Raw genomic sequence first — 24085 nt, 5'->3', positions numbered from 1 at the left:
AAATTCCTTGACTAGGAATGTGGTTTCCACTCTTAGTGCAGCTGCCTCTCAGCCTAAGGGTTAATTAGGAGGAGTTGTAAAGAAGACCCTATCATTAAGGTTAAAGTAACTCAAGGGATATCAATACAGCAACAGCCTCCAGCTAAGTGGGAAGAGGGTCTGGAAATGAGGGAGAAGACAGATACTTAAGATCAAAAAGTAAGTTCCCCAGTAAAGGAAGAGACTATGGACTAATGAAAAGACAACTGATTGGGATAGGGGAAGGCAGAAACACAGAGAAAAGAGTCTGAGAGCACTGTAAAAAAAAAAAAAAAAAAAGACTGGAATACAGGAAAATAAGAGGTGTTGGGGGGATCTCATATACTTTGAAGGATGTAAATGTTCTAAATGGACAGGGCTGTGAGAAGCATTCAAGATGTTTTAGAGTTTAAACCTTATGATGAACTTAAAGGTGAGTTAGGTGAGGGTTCAAACAGAGAAACTGGAAACCGTGAGCAGCTTGGGGATGTTACTAGTATGAATGAGTAAACACTTTGGAAACTTAGGTAACTTCATGATAAGCCAACAGTCAAAAGTATATCTGTGAGGAAGGATTAAATATTTAAAAAATATATATGTCAAAAAATATATATAGGGGCTTCCCTGGTGGCGCAGTGGTTGAGAGTCTGCCTGCCAATGCAGGGGACGCGGGTTCGAGCCCTGGTCTGGGAAGATCCCACATGCCGCGGAGCAACTGGGCCCGTGAGCCACAATAACTGAGCCTGCACGTCTGGAGCTTGTGCTCTGCAACAAGAGAGGCCGCGATAGTGAGAGGCCTGCGCACTGTGATGAAGAGTGGCCCCCACTTGCCGCAACTAGAGAAAGCCCTCGCACGGAAACGAAGACCCAACACAGCCAAAAATAAATGAATAGATAAATTTTAAAAAAAAAATTTATTAAAAAAAAAAATATATATGTCAATACATACATATATGCTCTTAAATCCACAGATATATGTAATTTAGCAAATAGTTTTCAACCAATGAGAGTACTAAAAATGTTATTGTTTGCATAAATTATTTTGGAAGTAAGTTGGCAAGAGTCATTTGGGATCCCCTTCCACCTTGACCACTTGCAGATCTGAGTTTTCCAACTGTTGCTTCCTACCACCCACTCTCAGAGGTCAAGCAATCCCTCCTTAAGTCAAAACACGCTGGCACTTCACTGTGGCACAGTGAGAATGTACATAAAGCTGTACAGTGAAACCCACCTGAATCTGAATCCTGGCTCTCCCACTTACCAACTGTGAGACTTCGGGCAAACCTCAGTTTCCTCATCTGTCAGATGTGGACAATTTTGGGAACTGGAAAAAGTGTATAAAAGCACCTAGCACATTGTTTGACAAAGTATAAGCGCTCAATTATTTATAATTGCTGTCATCATCCTACTCTTTCAGTTCCTATCTTCCAGACAGCGCAGTCCCTGGGCCTCTTCTCTTTTTCTCTATCTATACTTTTTTTGTTTTTTTAAGTAATCTCATTAAATGTCATGACTTTATTTTATTTTTTTTTTAAACATCTTTATTGAAGTATAATTGCTTCACAATGGTGTGTTAGTTTCTGCTTTATAACAAAGTGAATCAGCTACAGATATACACACGTTCCCATATCTCCTCCCTCCCGAATCTCCCTCCCTCCCACCCTCCCCATCCCACTCCCCCAGGCGGTCACAAAGCACCGTGCTGATCTCCCTGTGCTATGCGGCTGCTTCCCACTAGCTATCTATTTTACATTTGGTAGTGTATATATGTCCATGTCATGACTTTAAATAACGTCTATGTGCTGAAAGAATTTATGTCTATGTGCTGTCAAAATTCATTTGTCCCAAATTTATGTCTCCAGGCCTAACTCCTCTGAACTCTGGCCTGTGTATCAAATTGTGCAGTTGACCTCTGCCTCGTCCCACCTCCCCCACCAACCAGCGCCTCCTGCACTCTTCACCATTAATTGAGAAATTACTGGCAACTCCAATCCTTCCAGTTGCTCAATCTCAGGGTCATCCTCATCTTTTTCACCTCACATCCAATCCACCAGCAAGTCCTACTGGCTCCAACTCAAATATACCTTATATATGATGCTCAAAATAACTGATCACTTCTCCTCAACCCCACTCTGCCATCCTGGTGCAAGCTACCATCACCTCTTGCCTGGATCATTACAGTAGCCTCCTAACTGGTCTCTCTGCCTCTGCACTTCTGTCTTTTCTCAACGCCACAGCCAGAGTGACTCTGTAAAGTTCTAAGTCAGATCATGTTGCTCCCCTGCTCAGAACCTTCCTGGGGCTTCTCGTCTTACTCCGAATGATGGGCTACAAAGCCCATGCCTTTGCTCGAGTTGAACTGGCCTCCTTGCTATTCCTCAAACAACAGGCACACTCTTACACTTGCTGTTCTAGCTGCCTGAAATAATCTCCCCCAACCCCCAAAATGGCTTGGCTGGCTTCCTACAATCATTCAGATCTTCACTCAAAAGTCACTTCCCTGATTCCATAGGTTCTTTTGCCTCCTAATAATACGTATATTTTTATTTATTGTTTGTCTCTCCCCATGGGGGCAGAGATCACTGCTGTAACTCTAGAACGCTGCCTGGAATATAGCAGGAGCTCAACAGTATTTATTGAATAAATGACTGCCCCAGAGTTTTTCATCTTTGGGGTCTTGCTACATCTGGTAAAGTGAACAGCAGTAGTCAACACGCTCAGGTAGCCAGTGGCAGCAGGAATGCCTGTGGCTGAGGCAGGAGGCTAGCTAGAGGTAGGTCCTTTCACTAAGTGCTGCAAAGCCTGGGTGAAATCTGACCCATACTTGAAGTCCCTGGAGCTATTCCAGTTTCTCCACTCCTCCGCCTGGAGCTGAGGTGAAGAAATGTTCACAAAGCCACACTACAAACTGCAAAGACTAGTGAGTCATGGGCTAATTATAAGTAAGTTAACCATTCCTAGCTACGTTTCTTGACATACATTAAACCCTGTCTCCTAAAAGGAAAACTAGCTTCTGTCCTGAATCAACATGGACTCTGAATGGCTTCTGACTATGGTTGCTGTTTTATGGATTTATACCAAGATAAAATCCATTACAAGTAACTGAGCTAATTTTTACTGAGCCAACACCCTGAACTAGATGTTACAAAGGCCGAGGATATTGGGTTTTTTCTTATGTACTGACAAACTAGAAAGAAAAATCATTATTTCTTTTACATGAACTTTTATATCTTGAAAGACCACAAAACATTTTACCTTTTAAACTCTATTACCTTTTACTAGTTTGGGAAAGAATTCTTATACCTGAGGCATTCCAAGGAGTCTTCAGAATAATAAATTGCTTCTGTATGTAGAAAAACTATACTTTCAATTTTTTTTTAAAATTATTTATTTATTTATTTTTGGCTGTGTTGGGTCTTCATTTCTGTGCGAGGGCTTCCTCTAGTTGTGGCAAGCGGGGGCCTCTCACTATCGCGGCCTCTCTTGTTGCGGAGCACAGGCTCCAGACGCACTGGCTCAGTAATTGTGGCTCACAGGCCCAGTTGCTCCACGGCATGTGGGATATTCCCAGACCGGGCTCGAACCCATGTCCCCTGCATTGGCAGGCATATTCTCAACCACTGCGCCACCAGGGAAGCCCTATACTTTCAATTTTTAAAAATCTGTCTGGAATATTATGTATCACTTCAGTGTAAAGATTTTTTTTTTTTTTTTAAAGATGTTATTATTCCATATCAGTCATTCTCCGACTGGTTAACCTAATGGCTCTCTTTAGTGGACCTTAGATCTCACCCAATATCTTGGTGAAAATGTTACTTTCCTGAAAAACATATTCTGATTTGATGTGCAACAGTCATTTAAAATTCAAATTAAAAATTACCCCGAGAGTCTCTGGTCAACCTTCTTCCTGGCATTACCTTAAGGGGAGACGTTTAGGAGGAAGGTTCCTGATGCGGAAGAGGCTGACTCTACAATTTACCATCCACTGCACTGATTTAGAACAACAGGGTCTTGGCCCACACGGGAATTAACTATGGCCATAATTCAAAGGCAGCAAGACAGAGAGACAGTGTGATTAAATACAGAGGTCAATATCAGTATGATCACTAGAGTTTCAAAGATACACAAATATGAATGATACTATGACTATATCCTTTTTATTAATCAGTGTATAGCCAGTGCCTGGGTCATACTATGTGCTGAAGAAGTGTTTGCTGAGTAAAGAAATGAATGTACAACCCTGACTGTCCAATTCAGGCATGTGAACCTCTCCTCGAGGTAGAAAAGGACTATGATATGCTAAAATGAGATTCTCTCAGGGCCACAGGATGTAGTTCTAATAAGGACTTCTAAAAGTAACTTGTACTGGTAAATCTGAAAAGTCTGTGGACTAACCCTGAATATTTCTACTGCTTCAGAAGCCAAACTATTTATCAGATTTGAAGGTACCATTTTTGGTTTTGTTTTTGTTTTGGCCATGCCCCGCAGCTTGCAGGATCTCAGTTCCCCGACCAGGGGTTAAACCCGGGCCATGGCAGTGAAAGTCCGGAATCCTAACCACTAGGCCACCAGGGAACTCAATTATTATTATATGCTTAAATTATTAAGCAATTTTTTACTCTGAAGACTCCTTGGAATGCCTCAGGTGTAAGAATTCTTTCCCAAACTAGTAAAAGGTACTGTGTTTTAGATATGGACTTCTACTCATTAATTAGCAACTCATTTGACCAGAAGCTCCTGGAAGGCAGACAACACATCTATGTTTATTACTATATACCCTGCCCTTAACACAGTGCCTGGCACATGGTAAAAACTTAACCAACATTTGCTGGATGAATGAGTGATTGACTCGATACCATCCTGAAGCCTACAATGACATATCATTCCCCAACACACTATACTCAAAAATGCCTCCTAGTATTCTACCCTGACTCTACATGATAATTCCAAACTTAAAACTCCTAATTCTCAGACATAGCCAAACACTGGCTTATCTAAAACTACTAATAATGGACCTTCTATTTCCAATAATTGAAGTTTAGGCCAACCGTCTCACAGAAAGAAAGCTTAAAAAGTTAGACGAACTATTTTTAAAAAACTATCAACACAATGACAAGATAGTAGAGTACAGGCCAAAACCAAAAGGAAAACTAGAATCCAGAGAGGTAAATAACCACAGAAACTACAATGCCCTGGGGCATTACCAGTCCCAGAAAACTCAGCTTTTGTTTCAATGGCCCTCTGGGGAGAAGAGGTCAATAACCCAAAGCCCAAGGCAAGGTAAGGAGTCTAAAAGGAGACCTTTTCTATAATAAGCTAAGATTCCAGAGACTCCTGAGAGAGAATCAGAACTGGACCAGCCCTCCTGCAAAATTACATCTCGGGCTCTAATACCTTCACCGTCCAAGGTACTTTAAGCCTTGAAATTAGTTTAAGGTGGAGGTGGACTGAGAATGATATCGTTTCCATGTGGGAATTCCTCCTCAGCGTTGCTTAGGGAATTTATATGTCTTTCTGAATCGTAAGAAAAAAAATCAGCCAAGAAATCTGGAAAAAAAGGAGAAAATACTATAATTCTCTGTGAGAATAAAGCTTAACAATAAATGTAGCGACATTACTGGTTTAAAAGAATCTACCAGTGTCAAGTTGAAAGCAAGAGCAGAAAATACTGACCCACAGAGTGAAGATTAAGGTTGACCGGGACAAAAGTACATAGGAGAAAAGTGACTAGGATCTAATCAGTTAGTATTGCTTTTAACTGTTGCTATGTTATGAATGTGTTTATAAAGCACGTGTGTTCATGGCCCTGAGTGCTAACAGTGAGTGAGTCACTCTTGCAAATAAAATAAATACTAATAAGCTTATTTGCACAGTATATTTTATATAAACCTTGTAAGTGATGGTCCAAGAAATATCAAATTTTAGAAGTAAAATAAGTCCTTAAATTGGCAATTCCGACACATGATTCTGTGTAGCGTTGAATCTCACTCAGAGGCAAATGTTACATTATTTTAATACTACTCAAAAATGTTTGCTCAGTGTTTTCCAGTGTTTGTATTTGCTATAGGTTATAGTTCTTTGTAAGTATTTTAACAAGAGAAATGCAGAGAAGATGTGAATATTAATATTGAATCATTATATTGTATTACCTGAAATTAACATCATATTGTATGTTAATTATTTCAATTAAAAATTTTTTTAAAGATGTGAATATTGTCACAAATTTATTGTCTAAAATTTGAATTAGCAAAACAATATTGATTCCAATGGCAAAGTCAAAATCAGAGCAAGTAGACAAAATATTTTCACTGTTAAAAAAGAACATAGGGACTTCCCTGCTAGCGCAGTGGTTAAGAATCCGCCTGCCAATGCAGGAGACATGGGTTTGAGCCCTGGTCCGGGAAGATCCCACATGCCACGGAGCAGCTAAGCCCATGCGCCACAACTATTGATCCAGTGCTCTAGAGCCCGTGAGCCACAATTACTGAGCCTGTTTGCCACAACTGCTGAAGCCCGTGCACCTAGAGCCCATGCTCCGCAACAAGAGAAGCCACTACAATGAGAAACCTGCTCACTGCAACGAAGAGTGTCCCCCGCTCGCCGCAACTAGAGAAAGCCCGTGTGCAGCAACGAAGACCCAATGCAGCCACAAATAAATTAATTAATAAATTAATTTAAAAAAAAAAAGAATATAAGAATACATATGTATAACTGAATCGCTTTGCTGTACAGCAGAAATTAACACAACATTGTAAATCACCTATACTTCATTAAGATTTTTAAAAAAGAAATACTCAATGCAAATAGTCGCTAGAAAATAAAAAAAGAAAACCTGTCTGTACAAAAAAAAAAAAAAAAAAAGAAAGATTATGAGCTTATGCAAAGCAACATGTACCCTAATGGCCCCACCTGAAGATGTTTTTGGATACATTCTTAACACTCAACCAACATCAAAGGAAACTTTTTTCTATGTCTGGAATATTAGTCACAAAACAAAGATCAATCCCATCAGATAGGGCAACTAATACTTTGTGTATTTAAAATTTTGTTTTAAAAATCACTTTTAAATACTAAATATCTGTGGTATGATTTTACAGTTTTTAAATTATTTTTATTTAACATTTATTTTGTGTTAATATTCCCTTCTTTTAATGTTTTATATTATCAGATGTCTAGTATCATGTTAATTTTCTAATTTTGATAAATATTTTTGAGTTATGTAAGATATTAGGGTTAGGGGAACTCTACTATCTCTGCAACTTCTCTATAAATCCAAAATTATTTTAAAGTAAAAAGTAAAAAATATTTCAAAGTTTATTATCAGGTAGAGAATAATTTTACATGTCATTAAAATATATTATCTCATAATATTTTGGTTCATAATAATAAAAATTATGCATTTATTTCATATATATGTGTATATATACATAAAATCTCTGAAACTTTTAGTATAATCCTAACACAGGAAAATTGTTCACTGTTGATTATTACAGTCATTACTGTTATTACTTAAGAACATGTAAATAAAAGAGTTTTTTTTAAAAATACAGAATAATTTATAATTTTAGGAATTACCAGGAATTCCAATTTCTTGTTCCTGAATCTCAAAGATTACTATCCTTCAGGAATTTGGAAACGTTAGCTGACCAGAAGCAGCTGACAGAAATAAGTGCAAATCCTCTCTGGAGACAGGTGCCTTTATCCCCGGTCTTAATGTTTTCCTAATACTATGACTAGCACACAGTAAAAGGTAACCAGACACACAAGGAGTCTAGACCACATGAATGAGAACCATGTGACACCAAAAACAGTCCCACTAAGACTTAATATCTTGGAATTATCATATGCAGACTATAAAATAACTATTCTTACCATAGGTAAAGAAAATAAAAAACAAGCTGAAAGATACCTACTGGAAACAGAAAACTATAAAAGGTAACATATCAGATTTGAAAAAAAAATAGAGCTTCTAGGAAATGAGTCCTCATGACATCATAATGCCAGAGTTTTAAGAAGGAGCAATATGAAGAATAGTATAAAGGCTATATATATTTAGGTGTGAGCTATACGTAAATCTATATACCATCCTATACTTAAATTGAATCCATTCAATGTATTCCCTGTTGATCTAACTAGATTCACACTTATACGCATAAGGTGGAGCTGAATGTAAACAAAACAGTCATGTGTATCCTGCTCTAAAACCACCAAGCACAAACCAGAGCAGTCAGTTGACTACAGTTCAAATAAATAAAGTCATACCCTTTCTTCTTATACTTAAGTCTTGCAAATTAGAAGTGCCTCTTGGGGTTTCCCTGGTGGCGCAGTGGTTGGGAGTCCGCCTGCCAATGCAGGGGACATGGGTTCAAGCCCCGGTCCGGGAAGATCCCACATGCCACGAAGCAACTAAGCCCATGTGCCACAACTACTGAGCCTGCGCTCCTAGAGCCCGCGAGTCACAACTACCGAAACTGCGTGCCGCGACTACTGAAGCCCACGTGCCTAGAGCCCGCGCTCCGCAACGGGAGAAGCCACCGCGGTGAGAGGCCTGTGCACCTCAACGAAGAGTAGCCCCCGCTCGTCTCAACTGGAGAAAGCCTGCGCACAGCAACAAAGACCCAAGACCTAACACAGCCAAAAATAAATAAATTAATTAAAAAAAAAAAAAAAGAAGTGCTTCTTAATTATATTTTCTTCTAATTTCTCAAACCCCTATTAAATGCCTACCACGTGATAAGCATAGCTAGGCATTTATCCATACATTTTCTTATTTAAAAAAAGAAGAAAAAAAAAAAAGAGGAGGAAGGAGGAGCAATAGCTACAATAAAACCTAATTTTGGGTCTGGCACAGCACTGGACTATTTTGCTACCATTAACTGTGTCTGACAAGGGGACCAGCATCTCAGCACCGACAGTCCTTAGCTCTCCAGTAGTCCAAGTTCAAAGTAACAACGGAGGAAGGAGATCTTTGAAAGTTCTGGAAGGTAGAGCAGAAACTTCAATTTCATTCAGTTAAACTAAATTCAATTCACCAAGTATTTACTGAGTCTACTACCTGTTGGACACTATACCAGGTGTGTGGGAAATGACAAACCAACTAATGTACAGTATCTGTCTTCTCATTAGGCTTCAAATTTTCAAGAGGCATATAAACAACTAAATATAATATCAATCAGGATTAGATAAATACTGTATCGAAAGTTCTTTAAATCTTATGCCTTAAATTTCAAGGTTAGAGATTGTATGGGACTGGATTGGAGGGGTAAAGCCTGGTGCTCAAACTGATTAATTCTGCCTCTTTCAAGGGACTGCTTATATTGCTGGATATACTTTTTATGAAGACAGAAAAAGATGACCTTAAGAGGAACTGTCAGTGATTGCAAGAAATAAGTAATTTCATCATACTAGCAATTGATATAAATAATACACCTATTGAAAAGCAATCAAGTCAATATTAACACAGCCAATGCTGTATTTGGTGAATGCAAATAAAGAAAAGTTTCCTGATTAAGACTATACACACCTACTGCAGGTCTTTCACAGCATTAAACTTTTAGAACTCAAAAAAAACCCAAAAAACATAGTAAGAACACCAGCTGAATTGTTAAATTAGTTCTGAAAAAGAAGGTCAATCGAATAAAAAAGAATACCAGTTTCATCCCTCAGTACCAGTCCATTACTCCATATAGTCCTTTAAAAACACTGCACACTGTTTTTATGCAAAGAAGACATAATATTTCTCTGGAACACTACTAATTCTAATAAGTATCATTATTGAGAAATTCTTGCTACCTGGAATTTGGGAGAGTTTTGTTCTGTCACCTGTATATCTAATGCAAGAACAGTTTACAAGTATATCTCAAAACTCGTATGTATGGAAGGTGATGGAGAATCTGGGGCTTGCTATGGCTTTGAGGATGTAGCGCTGAGCCAAAGTTCCCTCAGGATTCCTTTTCAGGCACTCTGAAATCGTCAAGGTATCTGGCATTCCCCAAGAGTTCAGATACTCATATTAAATGAACACCCTCTTGAGGACATATCTAAGTGCTCACCCTTGTGCTTTACCTTGAGAGCAAATGTCACCACTGCCCTGTTGAGCACAAATGACCCAGGGGCCCAGTGACCTGGCTGGTCCCTAATTCATCACCTTGCATGTGCTCCAGGACACCCTCCCAGGGCCATGCCTCTGAGTTTGGAGTTCCTGCACAACTGTGCCCACTTGCACAGCAATTCTTGCCTGAGCATATTTTAGACAGAGGTTTCCTCTCTTTCTGTAATCCGTCTGCTTTCCATCTTTCAGAAAATTACTCAATTTCTGGCCTTCTGATAATACTCTTTCTTCTTGGAATTTATTATTATTATTTTTTCATTCACTTTTAGAGATCTAAGGGACAAGGGGAAGTTGGTATGTGTACTTGGTCTGCCATCTTGACTTGGTCTCTCTGGGCCACCATTACCTTGTTTTTATTTATTAGGATCCTGCAACTCCTAGATCCACAGAGTGCTTTTTATTACTGACTTTCCTAAGGACATGTAGGTTCAGAGCTCTCTGGCACGCATGCCAAAGGGCATGCAGTCATGCTCTCCTCAGGCCCTAGACCAGTTGCTATTATCTCACTCTTTTCTTCTTCCTACTTTATAAATTATTTCTCCTGATAGGCTGGTGAATACAAATGAAGTCTCCAGAGCCTGGTCACCCCCAAGTTAAGAGACAGCATTTGAATTTTTGAATGTGCAAGGTGGGAAACAGTAAACCATAGTAGTTAAAGACATGGGCTCAATTCCCGGTTCCCTTAGCAAGCTACTTAATCTCTACAAGTCTTGGTTTCCTCATCTATAAAGTAGCCATATGAATTAACCCAGTACCTTCAAGGTAGCTGTGAAGATTCTTTGTGACAAATGCTTATTAATACATTAATAAATGTTTGTTATTATTATTATTATTGAAACTTAGTCCCTGGACCACAAAGATACAACATATCATTTTCTCACGAGTCTTAGCCTGGAAATCGTCAGTCCTGAGCAGAGTCTGGTTAAAGAAAGTTATATCTGGGGACTTCCATCTGCACAACTGCTACGGATGTCACAGAGGTACAGGAGGTATAAATGTCACTGAGGTCTGAGCTTTTTTACCTGAGCAGCAAATGGAGTTAGGAGGCTATAGCAGTCATAGGATACATTCAGACAGAGCCATCTAATTGTGGTGACAGAGTGAGAAATTAGGTAATAAAAAGCAAACCATTCCTTAATTGTCCATCATAGATGGTAACATATCCCTAAAAACCTGGGTAGGCTGTTACTTGGACTTGCCAGTGTCAAGAAACAAGTATATACTATCTCCTCATCACTTACCTCTAAGTTGCTGGAGTTCCATGTTCAAACTCTCAATGTTACTCTCGTAGAACTCAAGATTCTCAGGGGTCTCTGCCCTTAGTGATTCCTCTTGCTTCTCCTCCAACAGTAAGTTCAGCTCTTCTTGAGCCCTGCAGCACATATCCAAGTCCTGTTCCATCTCCTGAATCCTCACCAAGACTAAGGGACACTGGGAAGTCTGGTCCAAAGTCTTCTCCACGTTCTCAGGGCCCTCCTTTTCTAGGGTCTCCCAGCCAGGACGGTTACAGGTTAGGAGCTTGGGGGGTACTGCATTCGTTCTCTGCTGGGCCGAGGGAGGCAGGGGAGCGGGGCGAGAGGGTCGCATTGCCAAGGGTGGTTCCGGTCTCAGGTTCTGGTCCACTGGCAAATGGGGAGCAGTGGATGCTGGAGTACAGGGACGGGGTGGCGGTGGCCTTAGAGCCTTTCTCCTCTCGGGCAGCTCCTGCTGGATGATTAGCTTCGAGGAACCTCGGAAAATATCCTTTTCGGAGTTAAAGTCCATGATTGAAAAGTGGCGCAAAATTTTATCTGGTTCTGTGCCGAGCCCTGACAAGCTCTTCTCAAACTCTATCAGTTGTTGTGTCAACTTAGAATCCAGGTCCGTGTTGCCGTCTCCCTGTGAAAGTGCCATTGCTTCCACAGCAGGTGCCTTGTCTTGCAGACCAGGCTTCATCTCTGATCTCTCTGATGCAGAGCAAAAGCTGGAAGCATTTTCTTTGGGTGTGAGGTGCTTTTTCACACACCGCGCCATGCCCTGGAGTTGAGGGCTCAACTGGCTGGGTCTGACTGCCCTGGAGGCTAAACGGGAAAAGGTGCTGTGAAGAGGTGGCACTGGCTTCTGAAGGGTTTTCGGCTGGGAGTATGTTCTTCTGGGAGGTAGGCTGCAGTAGTCTCTAGTCCTTGCTTCTAGAGGAAGAGGGTCAGAGTACTGGTCGGGGCACGGGTTGCTTCCTCCTCCTATAGAATAATACTGGTTTTTCTGCAATTCGGGATGAAAAGGTACTGGAGTTTGGGACGCAACACCATTGACCACCTCTGAAGGATCCTTTGTGGAAGAGTATTTGGCAAGAAGCTGTTCGTGCCCTGAACCTGTGCTTCTTGGGGGCCCTTCTGAGGTGCCCGTGTTCCAGTGAGAGTTTTTGTCTTCTTCATACTCAGAAGTCAGATGCTCCAATGGGGAAGTGGATGTTTCAGAAATAACTGAGTTGGACTTCTCTGCTTTATACTCAGGAGATTCATGTCTTGTTCCTTCCACTTCTAAGGAGTTCTCCGAACAATCCAAAGATGTGTCAGGGATGTTGGTGAGGCTGCTTTCCTGCGGCAGATCCATGGTTTCCTCCACCCTTGCTTGAGGACATAACTTTACAAAGCGGTAAGGAAAGATGCCTGTCCTGCCCTTCAGTGATCCTTCTAGCCAGCCATCTTCCAGGGTCCCCAGGATTCGGATTTTATCGCCTACTTCGAAATCCAACTCATTTGGCTCCAGGGCTTGGAATCTGTAGAGGGCAATCCCGTAGGTGGCTGGCTGCTCGCCTTCCTCTTCTGGCTGTCTCTCTTCTCCTGTGTTGGTATCTACTTCACCGTTAGTAATGCAGTCATCGCAATTTCCAGAACTTACTGACTCATCCACAGTCCTCAGGGGCCCCAAAAGCTCTACAAAACCTTCCGGAAAAATGCCTCTTCGACCCTCTAACTCCCCTTCAAACCAGCCTGGTTCAGGAACTCCAATAATGGTAATCACATCCCCTTCTCTGAAGTCCAGCTCCTCATCCAGCTGGGCAGAGAGCCCCATCAGTGCCCGGGCTTGTCCCATTGAATACTCGGGAATCTGGAGAAGGGCACTCTGTGAGTGCCACTGCCGACTCTGTGAGGAGAGGCAGAGCTCCCTAACACATGAGGACGGGAAGAAGCCCCGGGCACCCCAGCAGCTCCGGCCCTGCAGCCAGCCGGCAGTGGGAGTGCCATCGAGAACCACTAGGTCACCTGAAGAAAGAGAAGAGAAGCAAAGATAATGACCTCGGTTATCACCTCAGCAGGATACTGGTATAACTAATAGTGCAACTCATCATCTTAAATAGCTACCAAATTCAAGGGAATATAAACCTAGAGTTTTAAGTGCATGAACACTTTTTGACAATTTAGTGACAATACAGTGAACATTCCTGTAAACCCATGGTTTTCAAAATGTGGTCTGCGGAACCCTGGGGGTGGATCCCTAAGATCCTTTCAGAGGGTCTGTGAGGTCAAAACTATCATATTTTCTTCATACACTTCATATACTTCAGCCAAAACAATGTAACGTGGCAAACTGAATATAGATTCAAGTAAAAGAATCTAGACTTCTTCTATTAAACCAAATATTAAAGACATCTGCAAAAAATGCAAACCAATGTTACTCTTCTCACTAAATTTTTTTTGTTTAGGAAACTAGTTATTTTTCATAAACTGTTATTTATGTTATTAATGCTAATATGAGTTTTTAAAAATAAACTGATAATTTAAAAAATGTCTCAGCTTTAACAGCTAATATGGTAAATATCAATAGACTCACACAAGCAAGTGCTCTTTAGGGTCTCAAAAACTTCTAAGAATGTAAAGGGATCCTGAGATCAAAAAGTTTGAGAAATGCTACTACCAACAATAGTCTGTACCACTGGATTCATTTATAAACGATGAAGAATATATTCATGGCCACTATAGTCCTTTGAATAGATGGATCTAATTTCTCACACCAAATTATATTCAATATCAAAAATCGAACAAAGAAAGAAATCTTCAGGAATGGGTTGGAAGTGCAGGGTGTGGACAACAAACTGTTCATTTATTTTCTCCAGAGCCCTTCTTTTTTTTTTTTTTTAAACATCTTTATTGGAGTATAATTGCTTTACAACGGTGTGTTAGTTTCTGCTTTATAACAAAGTGAATCAGCTATACATATACATATATCCCCATATCTCTTCCCTCTTGCGTCTCCCTCCCACCCTCCTTATCCCACCCCTCTAGGTGGTCACAAAGCACAAAGCTGATCTCCCTGTGCTATGCGGCTGCTTCCCACTAGCTATCAGTTTTACATTTGGTAGTGTATATATGTCCATGCCACTCTCTCACTTTGTTAGAGCCCTTCTTGAACTCTCCTTATCCTGAAAATACATCATAATGAAATCTTAGAAGAATGTTCTAGTAATCGGCAGTTTGTTTTTGAAAATAACCAGTAGTTCCAATACTGTAGTTTCAGGCTGTCTTCACAAAATATAATCTAAACAGTTAGCATCTGCCTTATTATTGAAGAAGGTGAGGCAAGGATTTGCCCCAGTTAAAAAATTACCCTATAGTTTTGCAGCAAATTGTTTTGCAGCAAACTTTTAATTATCTGATTATGAATTATTCATTTTGTAGACTATCAGTTTTAATTTTTTTAACTAGCTCCACGCTTCTAACTTCCTTTTGTCCTCTAATTTCTTCTCTCAAAATATTTATTCCATTCGTCCTTACTCTTTGCTACCTCATCCAACTCCCATCATCTCACTCTTTTAAACCTCGCCCCAGACACTGTCTCTTCCAGTCTACCAAATGATTCATGCCAAACTAAGATTACAAATGTACCCATTTTATCATATCCCTCCCCTGCTCAAACGTTTACCATGAAGGCTTCTTCCTACCACCTAAGGCTTCTACTCTAATAATCCTATTCTTACTACCTGAAATATATTTAAAAAAATAAGTTTGCTGTGGACACTCTCCAAAGAGGTTTAGTTAACTAAGCTACCAAAAGGCTACTCTTATGTTTTCACCTCAGTGCAAACCGGTATTCACATCCAGTCACAACCTCCCCCGGCCCCATCCCCAGCTATCCAATATTATCTCACCTCTGAGACCCTATTCCACACAAGGGGACTTTCATTGTCTCCTATAGAAGCCTCTCCATCTGAAACCTCAGCATGCTTCCCTGATAAACCTTAGAAGCCTACACACATCTTGGCCATCTGTAGCCTACTAAAGAAATTATCACTTATATCAACAATTTTGACACTTGTATTTTTATATACTACACAGCTTCTAATGTAAGATTTTGCATTTACTGGTAGGCACCCAATACATTTTCACTGATTTCATACTGTTTTGCTTAGATGTCCCTGAAAATAGGGTCTTGGTCCTGTATTTCTATTTTCCTTTAATTTCTGATTCAATAACCATTGGTCAGAGCTTGGGGTCCTGAGAATTACAAGTGACTTTTCCCCCCACTAGTTCTAAGGCCATTACATCAGGACCACAGAGGGAATTCACTGGAGACATGGCTACTGTTCAGACACAGTAGGTCTTTTGGCGATTAAGAATAAAAGCGTGGTCCATTAGCCGCGCCCCGGCGGTTGCCGAGGCCGGCGCGGTGGAGTTGCAAAAGCTGCGGGTGCGGAGGAGCTGTGGAGCCGACCCCGCGAGCCGGGAGCATGAGGACCTGGTGTCTGTGTCAGATTTGTACCTGCGGGTCGGATTCTCATCCTTATGAAATAGTCAAACAGCCTCACTCACCATGCACCAGAAGAGTATAAACCAAAGCAGGGGGAGATTGATCTTGGTACTACCTACAAACGGCATCTTAATTCTTATAAAGTGCAGCGTGTGGCAATAGCTCGGCCTTTGGAGAGACAAGTTAAAAAAGGGAAGTTGGGGGCTTCCCTGGTGGCGCAGCGGTTGAGAATCTGCCTGCCAGTGCAGGGTACACGGGTTCGAGCCCTGGGCTGGGAAGATCCCACATGCCGCGGAGCAACTAGGCCCGTGAGCCACAACTACTGAGCCTGCGCGTCTGGAGCCTGTGCTCCGCAACAAGAGAGGCCGCGATAGTGAGAGGCCCACGCACCGCGATGAAGAGTGGCCCCCGCTCGCCGCAACTAGAGAAAGCCCTCGCACAGAAACGAAGACCCAACACAGCCATAAATAAATGAATAAATAAATAAAAAAAAAAAGGGAAGTTGGATACTGTCCCAACCTATAAAGAGTCATTGTGGATGGAATGGGGGAAATACAGATACAGAAACCTACAAAGAAAGAACAAGGAATATATGGATGTTCTGTCGCTAATCATCTCGGTTCGGATGTGGAAAGTTCTTCTGTGCTGTATGCAGAGGCACCTGTCATCTTGTCTATTGGAAGAAATATCACCAGACCGGAGCACAGCCATCTCTCCGTCGTGATTGGAGGCATCGTGGAAGCACCCCAGCGAGCAAACGTGACCATCCAATGTCCTGTAAAAGTGGATCCCTGTTGTTGCAGAATGTTTCCCTTGAAAGTGAAGGAACCTACGTCTGTACAGCCACCAATGCTCTTGGAAAGGCGATGGCATCATCCATCCTCCACTTGCTGGAGACTTTCTGGGAGCTTGGTAGCTGGACACATTGTTCTGCCACTTGCGGCCACTTGGGAGCCCGAGTTCAGAGACCCCAGTGTGTAATGGCCAACGGGCAGGAAGTGAGTGAGGCCTTCTGTGAGCACCTCCAGAAGCCGCTGGCTGGGTTCCAGCCCTGTAACATCTGGGACTGCCCCTCGAGGTGGTTCACGGGCACGTGGTCAGAGTGCTCTGTGTCTTGCGGTGAAGGATTCCGCAGTCGGCAAGTGACCTGTAAATGCACGAGAGCCAATGGAACTGTGCAGGTGATGCCTCCGAGAGCATGTGCACCCAGAGAGAGGCCTCTGGGAAGAAGACCCTGCTCCAGTCACCCGTGTGTTCAAGGGCTTACTGAACCAGGGAACCAGCTGTTCTGATTAAGTCCAAGCACTACATGGCTGCACACTTGTCTCACTGGAAAATGCACAGCCCCAATTCTGTGCAGGGACGACGCAAAGCAGAGTGTGATACATCTTTCTGGAGCATCAAGTTTATTAACTAGAATTGGAAGAACCAAGGAGTTCTTGGAACAAGAACTATCCCCCTCCCCCACCAACACGGAAGACAGAAGAGTAGGGGAGGGGAGACGTGCCCCAGGAATGACAGTCCAGTCTCTGAAGTTTCACCCAGGTGGGGGTTGAGGGGCAGACCTGCAGCCATAGTGGCCTCGCTTTCGGTCGCCCGGGCTGCTCCGGACCATCCTCTGAGCTGGCCAGGGTCTTGGATACGATGCTTCTGAAGGCCGTGCAGAGAACACACTCATCTTCCACTGGACCGGGCCCCAGGGAGCGCGACGGCCTGACCTTCCTGCCTCGGTCATCCATGGGGTTCACATGGGCTCACTTTATTATGACGCCTCTTGCTGGGCAGCTTGCAACAAAGATGTTTTAAAATAAAGTTCCAGATTCTCCCAGCCACCCCTTGCTTTTTCTGGCTGTGGCCAGAGAGAGTGGATGAGGACACACTCTCAGGCTGCCCAGTGTGGGAGGACCTTCCAGTGTTGGACACACCCAGGGGGCAGCTGGTTCCCTCTGGGGCTCCAATCCTGCTGCTGCTGGAGGTGGATGTCCCAGTGCCACACTGGGGGGCTGGGCTGGGGGTGGCAGTCCTCGACTCCAGGCTGGGTGGGGGACAGGCAGACTCACCGGTCTTCTGCCCTGCCTGCTGGTCTTCCTGCAGCTGCACATTTTTTCTCTGGTAGAGCCACCTGGTTTGCAGGGAGGACACCACAGGGCTTGGAGAAGGCTCAAGTTCACTGCCACTGAGGTCCCCAGAAGAGAAGGGCTTCACAGTTATGATGGAGACCCCCACCTTGGGTTTCACGGAGCTCATACTGCCTGTTCCAGTGTCCTGGATCTGGTTGCAAGTCAAGCCCGGAGTCCTCACCATTGTCACCTCCAGGTCCTCTTCACAGGGTGGCTGGAGTGGCTCCTTCTGGCCCATGTTCACCCATGGATGCCTCACGAGGTCAGGTAAGGTGCCTCTGTCACTGGGGTTGAGGGCAATCATTTTTTGTAATAGATCCCTTATCTCCAAAGACAGATAAGGTGGGATGGGGTACTGCCCTTGTAGGATTTGCTTCCGCAGCTCCTGTAAGTCTTTTCCCACAAAGGGCCGGGACCCAGTTACCATGGTGTAGAGCACTACTCCTAGGCTCCACACGTCCACTGCAGGGCCGCTGGAGCTCTGCCCCAGGAGGAGTTCCGGGGCAGCATAAGGGACTGTGCCGCAGATCGTGTCCAGTAGGCCAGTGTCATCACACTTGTTGCTGAGGCCAAAGTCTGTAAGTTTGATATTCATGTTGGAATCAAAGTGGAGGTTCATTGGCTTCAGGTCCCGGTGCACGATGCCCCTCTGGTGGCAGTGCTGCAGGGCGGAGACCAGCTGCTGGAACGGGCCTCGGGCCTCCGCCTCTGTCATACGGCCATGGATCTTCAAATAGCGGTGCATGTCCCCCCCACTGAGGTACTCCATCACCAGGAAAAATGTCTCCTCTGTGTCAATCACCCCCAGCAGTTTTACAATATTGGGGTGATTCAGAGCCTTCATACTGCACACGTCCCAGGAAAGTGCCTGGACACTTGAGAAGTTCTGACGCCTTTTCTTAATGACCTTGACAGCCACCTGTGTCCCGGTCAGAATGTGCCGGGCCAACTTCACTTTACCGAAGGTGCCTTCACCAATGGTGCGGAGGATCTCGAAGTCATCAATATGAACCTCCTTGTCAGCAGATTTGGCTGTGAGGCCCTGCATCATGGTGATCTGCTAACTACACTGACTGACAGCACTACCTAGCAATGCTAACTACGCTAACTAACAATGCTAACTGTACTAACAGGGCTAAGTGTGCTGTCTCTACTAACAACGCTAACTATGCTAACTGTACCAACAGCGCTAACTAGTACTAACTACACTAACTACGCTAATAAACTATTAACTATACCAACTGTGCTAACTATACCAACAATACTGACTATGCTAACTGTAGAAAGAAAAATGAGACAAATAAAAAAGAGTAGAGAAAAGAGAAAAAAAATCAACAAAATGGCAGAAACAAGGAAAAAACAAGCTAACTGTAGGTCCAAGGCCGTCAGGTCACCAAAAGCAGCTTCCTGGGCTCTAAGGACCAAAAACCTGGGCCCAGCTGTCTCTTTTACAGGGCTTTGTGAAGTACATCACAGTGGTGCACTCTGAGGTCAGAGCAAGAAATGGACCCATCACAGCTGGGGATAAACCACAGTGGTTTTCTCACTTTTTTGAGTTCAAGGCCCCTTTACACTTAGGAAAAAGGATCCCAAAGAAATTTTTCTTCACGTGTGTTATTAGATATTGGTATTCACTTTGTTATAAATTAAAATCTGTAGGATACTTCAGTGGCCTTTTTATTTCTAGTTTGAAAATGTGTAATAATTTTAAAGACCTCATAATGTCTACACTTGAAATATTCAATTCCTTTTCCTTAAATTCTGGTCTCAAAATAATGTTAACAACTTAACTGACTTCACGATACTATACAAAATGTTCTGTTGCATAAGGCATGATAAAGTACATTATGAAAGTCTATGAAGCTGAGAGAAGATTTCCCAGGAAGGTAGGTCATGAGCAGATTTCTCATCAGGAGCCTTGGAGGCCAGATGGCATGGCTCAATGTACTTGAAGTGTTGAAGGAAAGAAACCGTCAACCAAGAATCCTATATCTAGCAAAACTTTCCTTCGAAAATGAGGGAGAAATCAAGACATTCCCAGTTAATCAAGAGTTGAGAGAGTTCTTAACCACCAGCCCCGCCTGCCACAGGGAGTTCTTCAGGTTGGAGTCAAGGACCCTGGACAGTAACTCAAAGCCTTATGAAGCGGGGCTTCCCTGGTGGCGCAGTGGTTGAGAGTCTGCCTGCCAATGCAGGGGACACGGGTTCGAGCCCTGGTCTGGGAAGATCCCACATGCCGCGGAGCAGCTGGGCCCGTGAGCCACAACTACTGAGCCTGCGCGTCTGGAGCCTGTGCTCTGCAACAAGAGGGGCCGCGATGGTGAGAGGCCCGTGCACCGCGATGAGGAGTGGCCCCCGCTTGCCGCAACTAGAGGAAGCCCTCGCACAGAAACGAAGACCCAACACAGCCAAATATAAATAAATAAATAAATAATAAAGGAATTTAAAAAAAAAAAAAAAAGCCTTATGAAGCAATAAAGACCTCTGGTAAAAGTAGATAGACGGGCGATGAGAAAAGCCAGTACTATTGTAACTTAGGTTTGTAGCTCCACTTTTTGTTTTCTGTTTGATTTAAGAGACTAATATATAATAAAACACACACATACAAATCAACAACAACAACAAAAAAAAGGATAAAAGCGTGGGCTTCCCTGGTGGCACAGTGGTTAAATCTGCCTGCCAGTGCAGGGGACACGGGTTCAAGCCCTGGTCTGGGAAGATCCCACATGCCGCGGAGCAACTAAGCCCATGTGCCACAACTACTGAGCCTATGTTCTAGAGCCTGCGTGACACAACTACTGAGCCCGCGTGACACAACTACTGAAGCCTGTGCGCCTAGAGCCTGTGCTCTGCAACAAGAGAAGCCACCGCAATGAGAAGCCCGCGTACCACAACAAAGAGTAGCCCCCGCTCGCCAAAACTAGAGAAAGCCCGCGCATAGCAACGAAGACCCAATGCAGCCAAAAATAAATAAATTAATTTAAAAAAAAAAAAGAATAAAAGCGTGCCAAAACTCCCACTCTCCTGGCTTTGAAATGAACTGTCTTTCCTTCCTTCCTTCTTTCCTCCCTCCCTCCCTTCCTTCCTTCCTTCCTTTCGGCTGCATTGGGTCTTCACTGCTGCATGCAGGCATTCTCTAGTTGCGGCGAGCAGGGGCTACTCTTCGTTGCGGTGTGCGGGCTTCTCATTGCGGTGGCTTCTCTTGTTGTGGAGCACGGGCTCCAGGCGCGCAGGCTCGGTAGCTGTGGCTCGCGGGCTCCAGGGTGCAGGCTCAGCAGTTGTGGCGCCCAGGCTTAGTTGCTCCGCGGCATGTGGGATCTTCCCGGACCAGGGATCGAACCCTTGTCCCCTGCATTGGCAGGCGGAGTCTTAACCACTGCGCCACCAGGGAGGTCCCTGAACTGGCTTTTTTAAACCTGCAGAATTAGAATATTTTCTTGTTTTACCAAATCTTCATGAAACCCTTATAATAGGGTTTGTTTTCCTATTTTCAGTTGGGTGACTGTTTTTTTCCTTTCCTTCTTTCTTTTTTTTTCTTTTGGCCATGCCACACGTCTTAGTTCCCTGACCAGGAATCAAACCCATGTCCCCTGCACTGGAAGCACAGAGTCTTAACCACTGGACTGCCAGGGAAGTCCGAAAACAATTTTGTTTGTTTTTATTTTGGCCGTGCTGTGCGGCTTGCAGGATCTCAGTTCCCCAACCAGGGATCGAACCCGATCCATGGCAATGAAAGCCCGGAATCCTAACCACTAGGCCACCAGGTAACTCCCTGGGCGACTGTTTTGAGATAAGCTTTATTACCTGGCAGATTGTCATTCTGTTGATTATTTCTACATAATAAAGCTTTTGTTTTTTTTTTTAAAGTCATAATTTAGGCCCTGAAAAGCACTTTAGAGATAATTTTGGTGAACACTTTTATTTTATAGCCGTTACTGAGTTTTTTGCATTCCTATGCCTTAGGAATAGAGGTTGCTTAGTGATCATTTCTAAACTTCAAAAACAACAATATGAGGAACTCCTGGAATAGAGTGACCAAATTTTGAGAACAAAAAAAATAGGAAGTGGGGTGACTCTTAGGGTCAGTCTGAGCCTTTTGCTTATGCACGATTAATCCCAGCCACCACGCTGCTTGTTTCTTCTGGTTAGATTTTTTTATTCGAATGAGAAATGCATTAAGAATAAGATGATAAGAAAGAATGAATGTCCTAGAATCTGAATATAAGTAGTTTGACTCTACAGTATAAAGTCCCTCACTGAAATCTTCTGCCCAGGGACTCTGTACTCTATGCAGACCGACCACTCTTTACCTGGGTTTCCACATGAGCCATATCAGAACCTTAATCCTGATATCTCACACACATGGCACCACAGATTTATGACACAGTGCTTTAACTGATAATTATCATTTATCTATTTATTTGTAAATAAATTTATCAATTTAATTTTCATTGGTCTTTTCTGGGGGTTGAGAGGTGGCCTAGAAGCATGAGCTTATAGGCAAGGGATAAGCATTCTGTGTTGTGTCAGGCAGTTAAATATTTCATCGCTCCCACTAATTTTTTTTCTCCCCTCTTTCTCTGCCTTTTCCTTGTTGTTTTGTTTTGTTTTTTGTTTTTTCTCTCTTTTTCCCACTCTTTATTTTCTAGGACAGCACCTACATTGATCTAAGAGACAAACTTGTTTCTGAATTTAAATATAACTCAAAATACAGGGAACAGACCAAAACAAATGGAAAGCTTTGGGAAAAGGAGAAAGGGTGACACCTGCTGGAAAAACCACTGGTGGTCTGGATTCCAAATAGAATCTCCCAGGGAAAATGTACATACACACAAAACTTCACATAATTATCAGGAAACAAGGTCCCCCGAAGCACATCCATGAACCCCAAGAATCCCAGGTTGAGAATAATAAAATAGCTTATCTTTATTGAGTGCTTACCCTCTGCCAGATGCGTTACATGTATAACCTCATTTAATCCTCACAACTACCCTGATGTAGGTATTATTATTTGTAGTCAAGGAAACTGAGGCCAAGAGAACTTAAGTAATTAGTACAGAATCACAGTTATTGAGTTGTGAAGTTGGATTTAAATCTAGGGCCATCAGAATTCTTATCCCCTAAACTATACTGCCTGCCCTAAATACATATATATTTTTAATAATATAATTTTATAGTTAAAATATGTAATTTTTTCTCTTATAAATCTCGATATTTCTGAAAGGTAAGTAAATAACAACTAAAGGCAGCATGGTAAAACAAAACAGATCTCAAACATTATCCCACATGTTCTTAAAGGTTTCCAAATCCCTCCTGACATATATTAAATCACAGAAGAGGAGAAGCTTCACTGCTACACTGAAGGACCAAAGGAAAGGCAAAGAAACAACAGGGAACTAGATTAACAGTACTAGAGGACAGGGATAAAGGAATGTATATACTCATGAGTGGAGACACTGATCTAATGGAAAAAGCAGAAGGGCCATTTTCAGTCTAAGAAGTAGAAGGGCCATTCCAAGCAGTAGACTTGAAAATCAGGAAGCCTAGATTCAAGTCATAAACTATATATAGTATAAAACAATACTTTCATTTTTTTTAGTGATTTTGTTTCTAACTATTAAAATATCTGTTATATATATAGAAAACAAGAGAAATTAAAATCATTTCTGTGTCTCAGGCTAAACTTCCCAGAAAAAGACAAATTGTGTAGATACACCTACTTGCCCCATCCTCAAAGGCTATTATGTTCAAATCGGAAGACATACAGAGCTAAAAGATGTGAACAGCATAGAAGGAAAGAGAGCTGAACAGTCAATGTGGTTACTGGCAGCACAGTATCACAGAAGATAAAACCACTAATAATTAGTACATCTCTTTCTATTCTCTCTTTTCCTATGTATCCCCCCTGCCCTGCAGCCTCTTCTTTTGAGCTCTGCTTATGTTTTTCAGCTCCGCAGCCTTAACTTGTTAAAAGATAGTCAAGGTAAGCTCTGCAGACTCCAGGACCCAGCCTGACCTTGAGTCAGTCTTGGTAGAGGTGACTTGTGGCTGAAAGGTCCACACCAGGGTCTTCCTGAGAATCTCAGGTGGCTCTGGGATTCCTGAGGTG

General features: G+C 42.7%; 1 protein-coding gene across 5 annotated transcripts in view; it reads right to left on the bottom strand.

Annotated features, from left to right (window-relative positions):
* Positions 1-24085, bottom strand: part of DNMBP (dynamin binding protein) — a 154341-nt gene that overhangs the window by 90644 nt on the left and 39612 nt on the right. For all 5 annotated transcript variants that reach the window (XR_009498046.1, XR_009498045.1, XR_009498044.1 and 2 more), the window contains exon 4: positions 11371-13374. Coding sequence is in view for 2 of the 5 variants with exons in the window: in XM_059900497.1 (XP_059756480.1) it covers positions 11371-13374 (2004 nt within the window). In the remaining 3 variants the exon portion in view is untranslated. The remainder of the gene's footprint in view (positions 1-11370; positions 13375-24085) is intronic.

The sequence above is a fragment of the Balaenoptera ricei genome, chromosome 16 (assembly GCF_028023285.1).
Source record: "Balaenoptera ricei isolate mBalRic1 chromosome 16, mBalRic1.hap2, whole genome shotgun sequence".
NCBI lineage: Eukaryota > Metazoa > Chordata > Mammalia > Artiodactyla > Balaenopteridae > Balaenoptera > Balaenoptera ricei.
The sequence above is the reverse complement of the archived record's forward strand: the minus strand, read 5'-3'. Positions and strand labels throughout refer to the sequence as shown.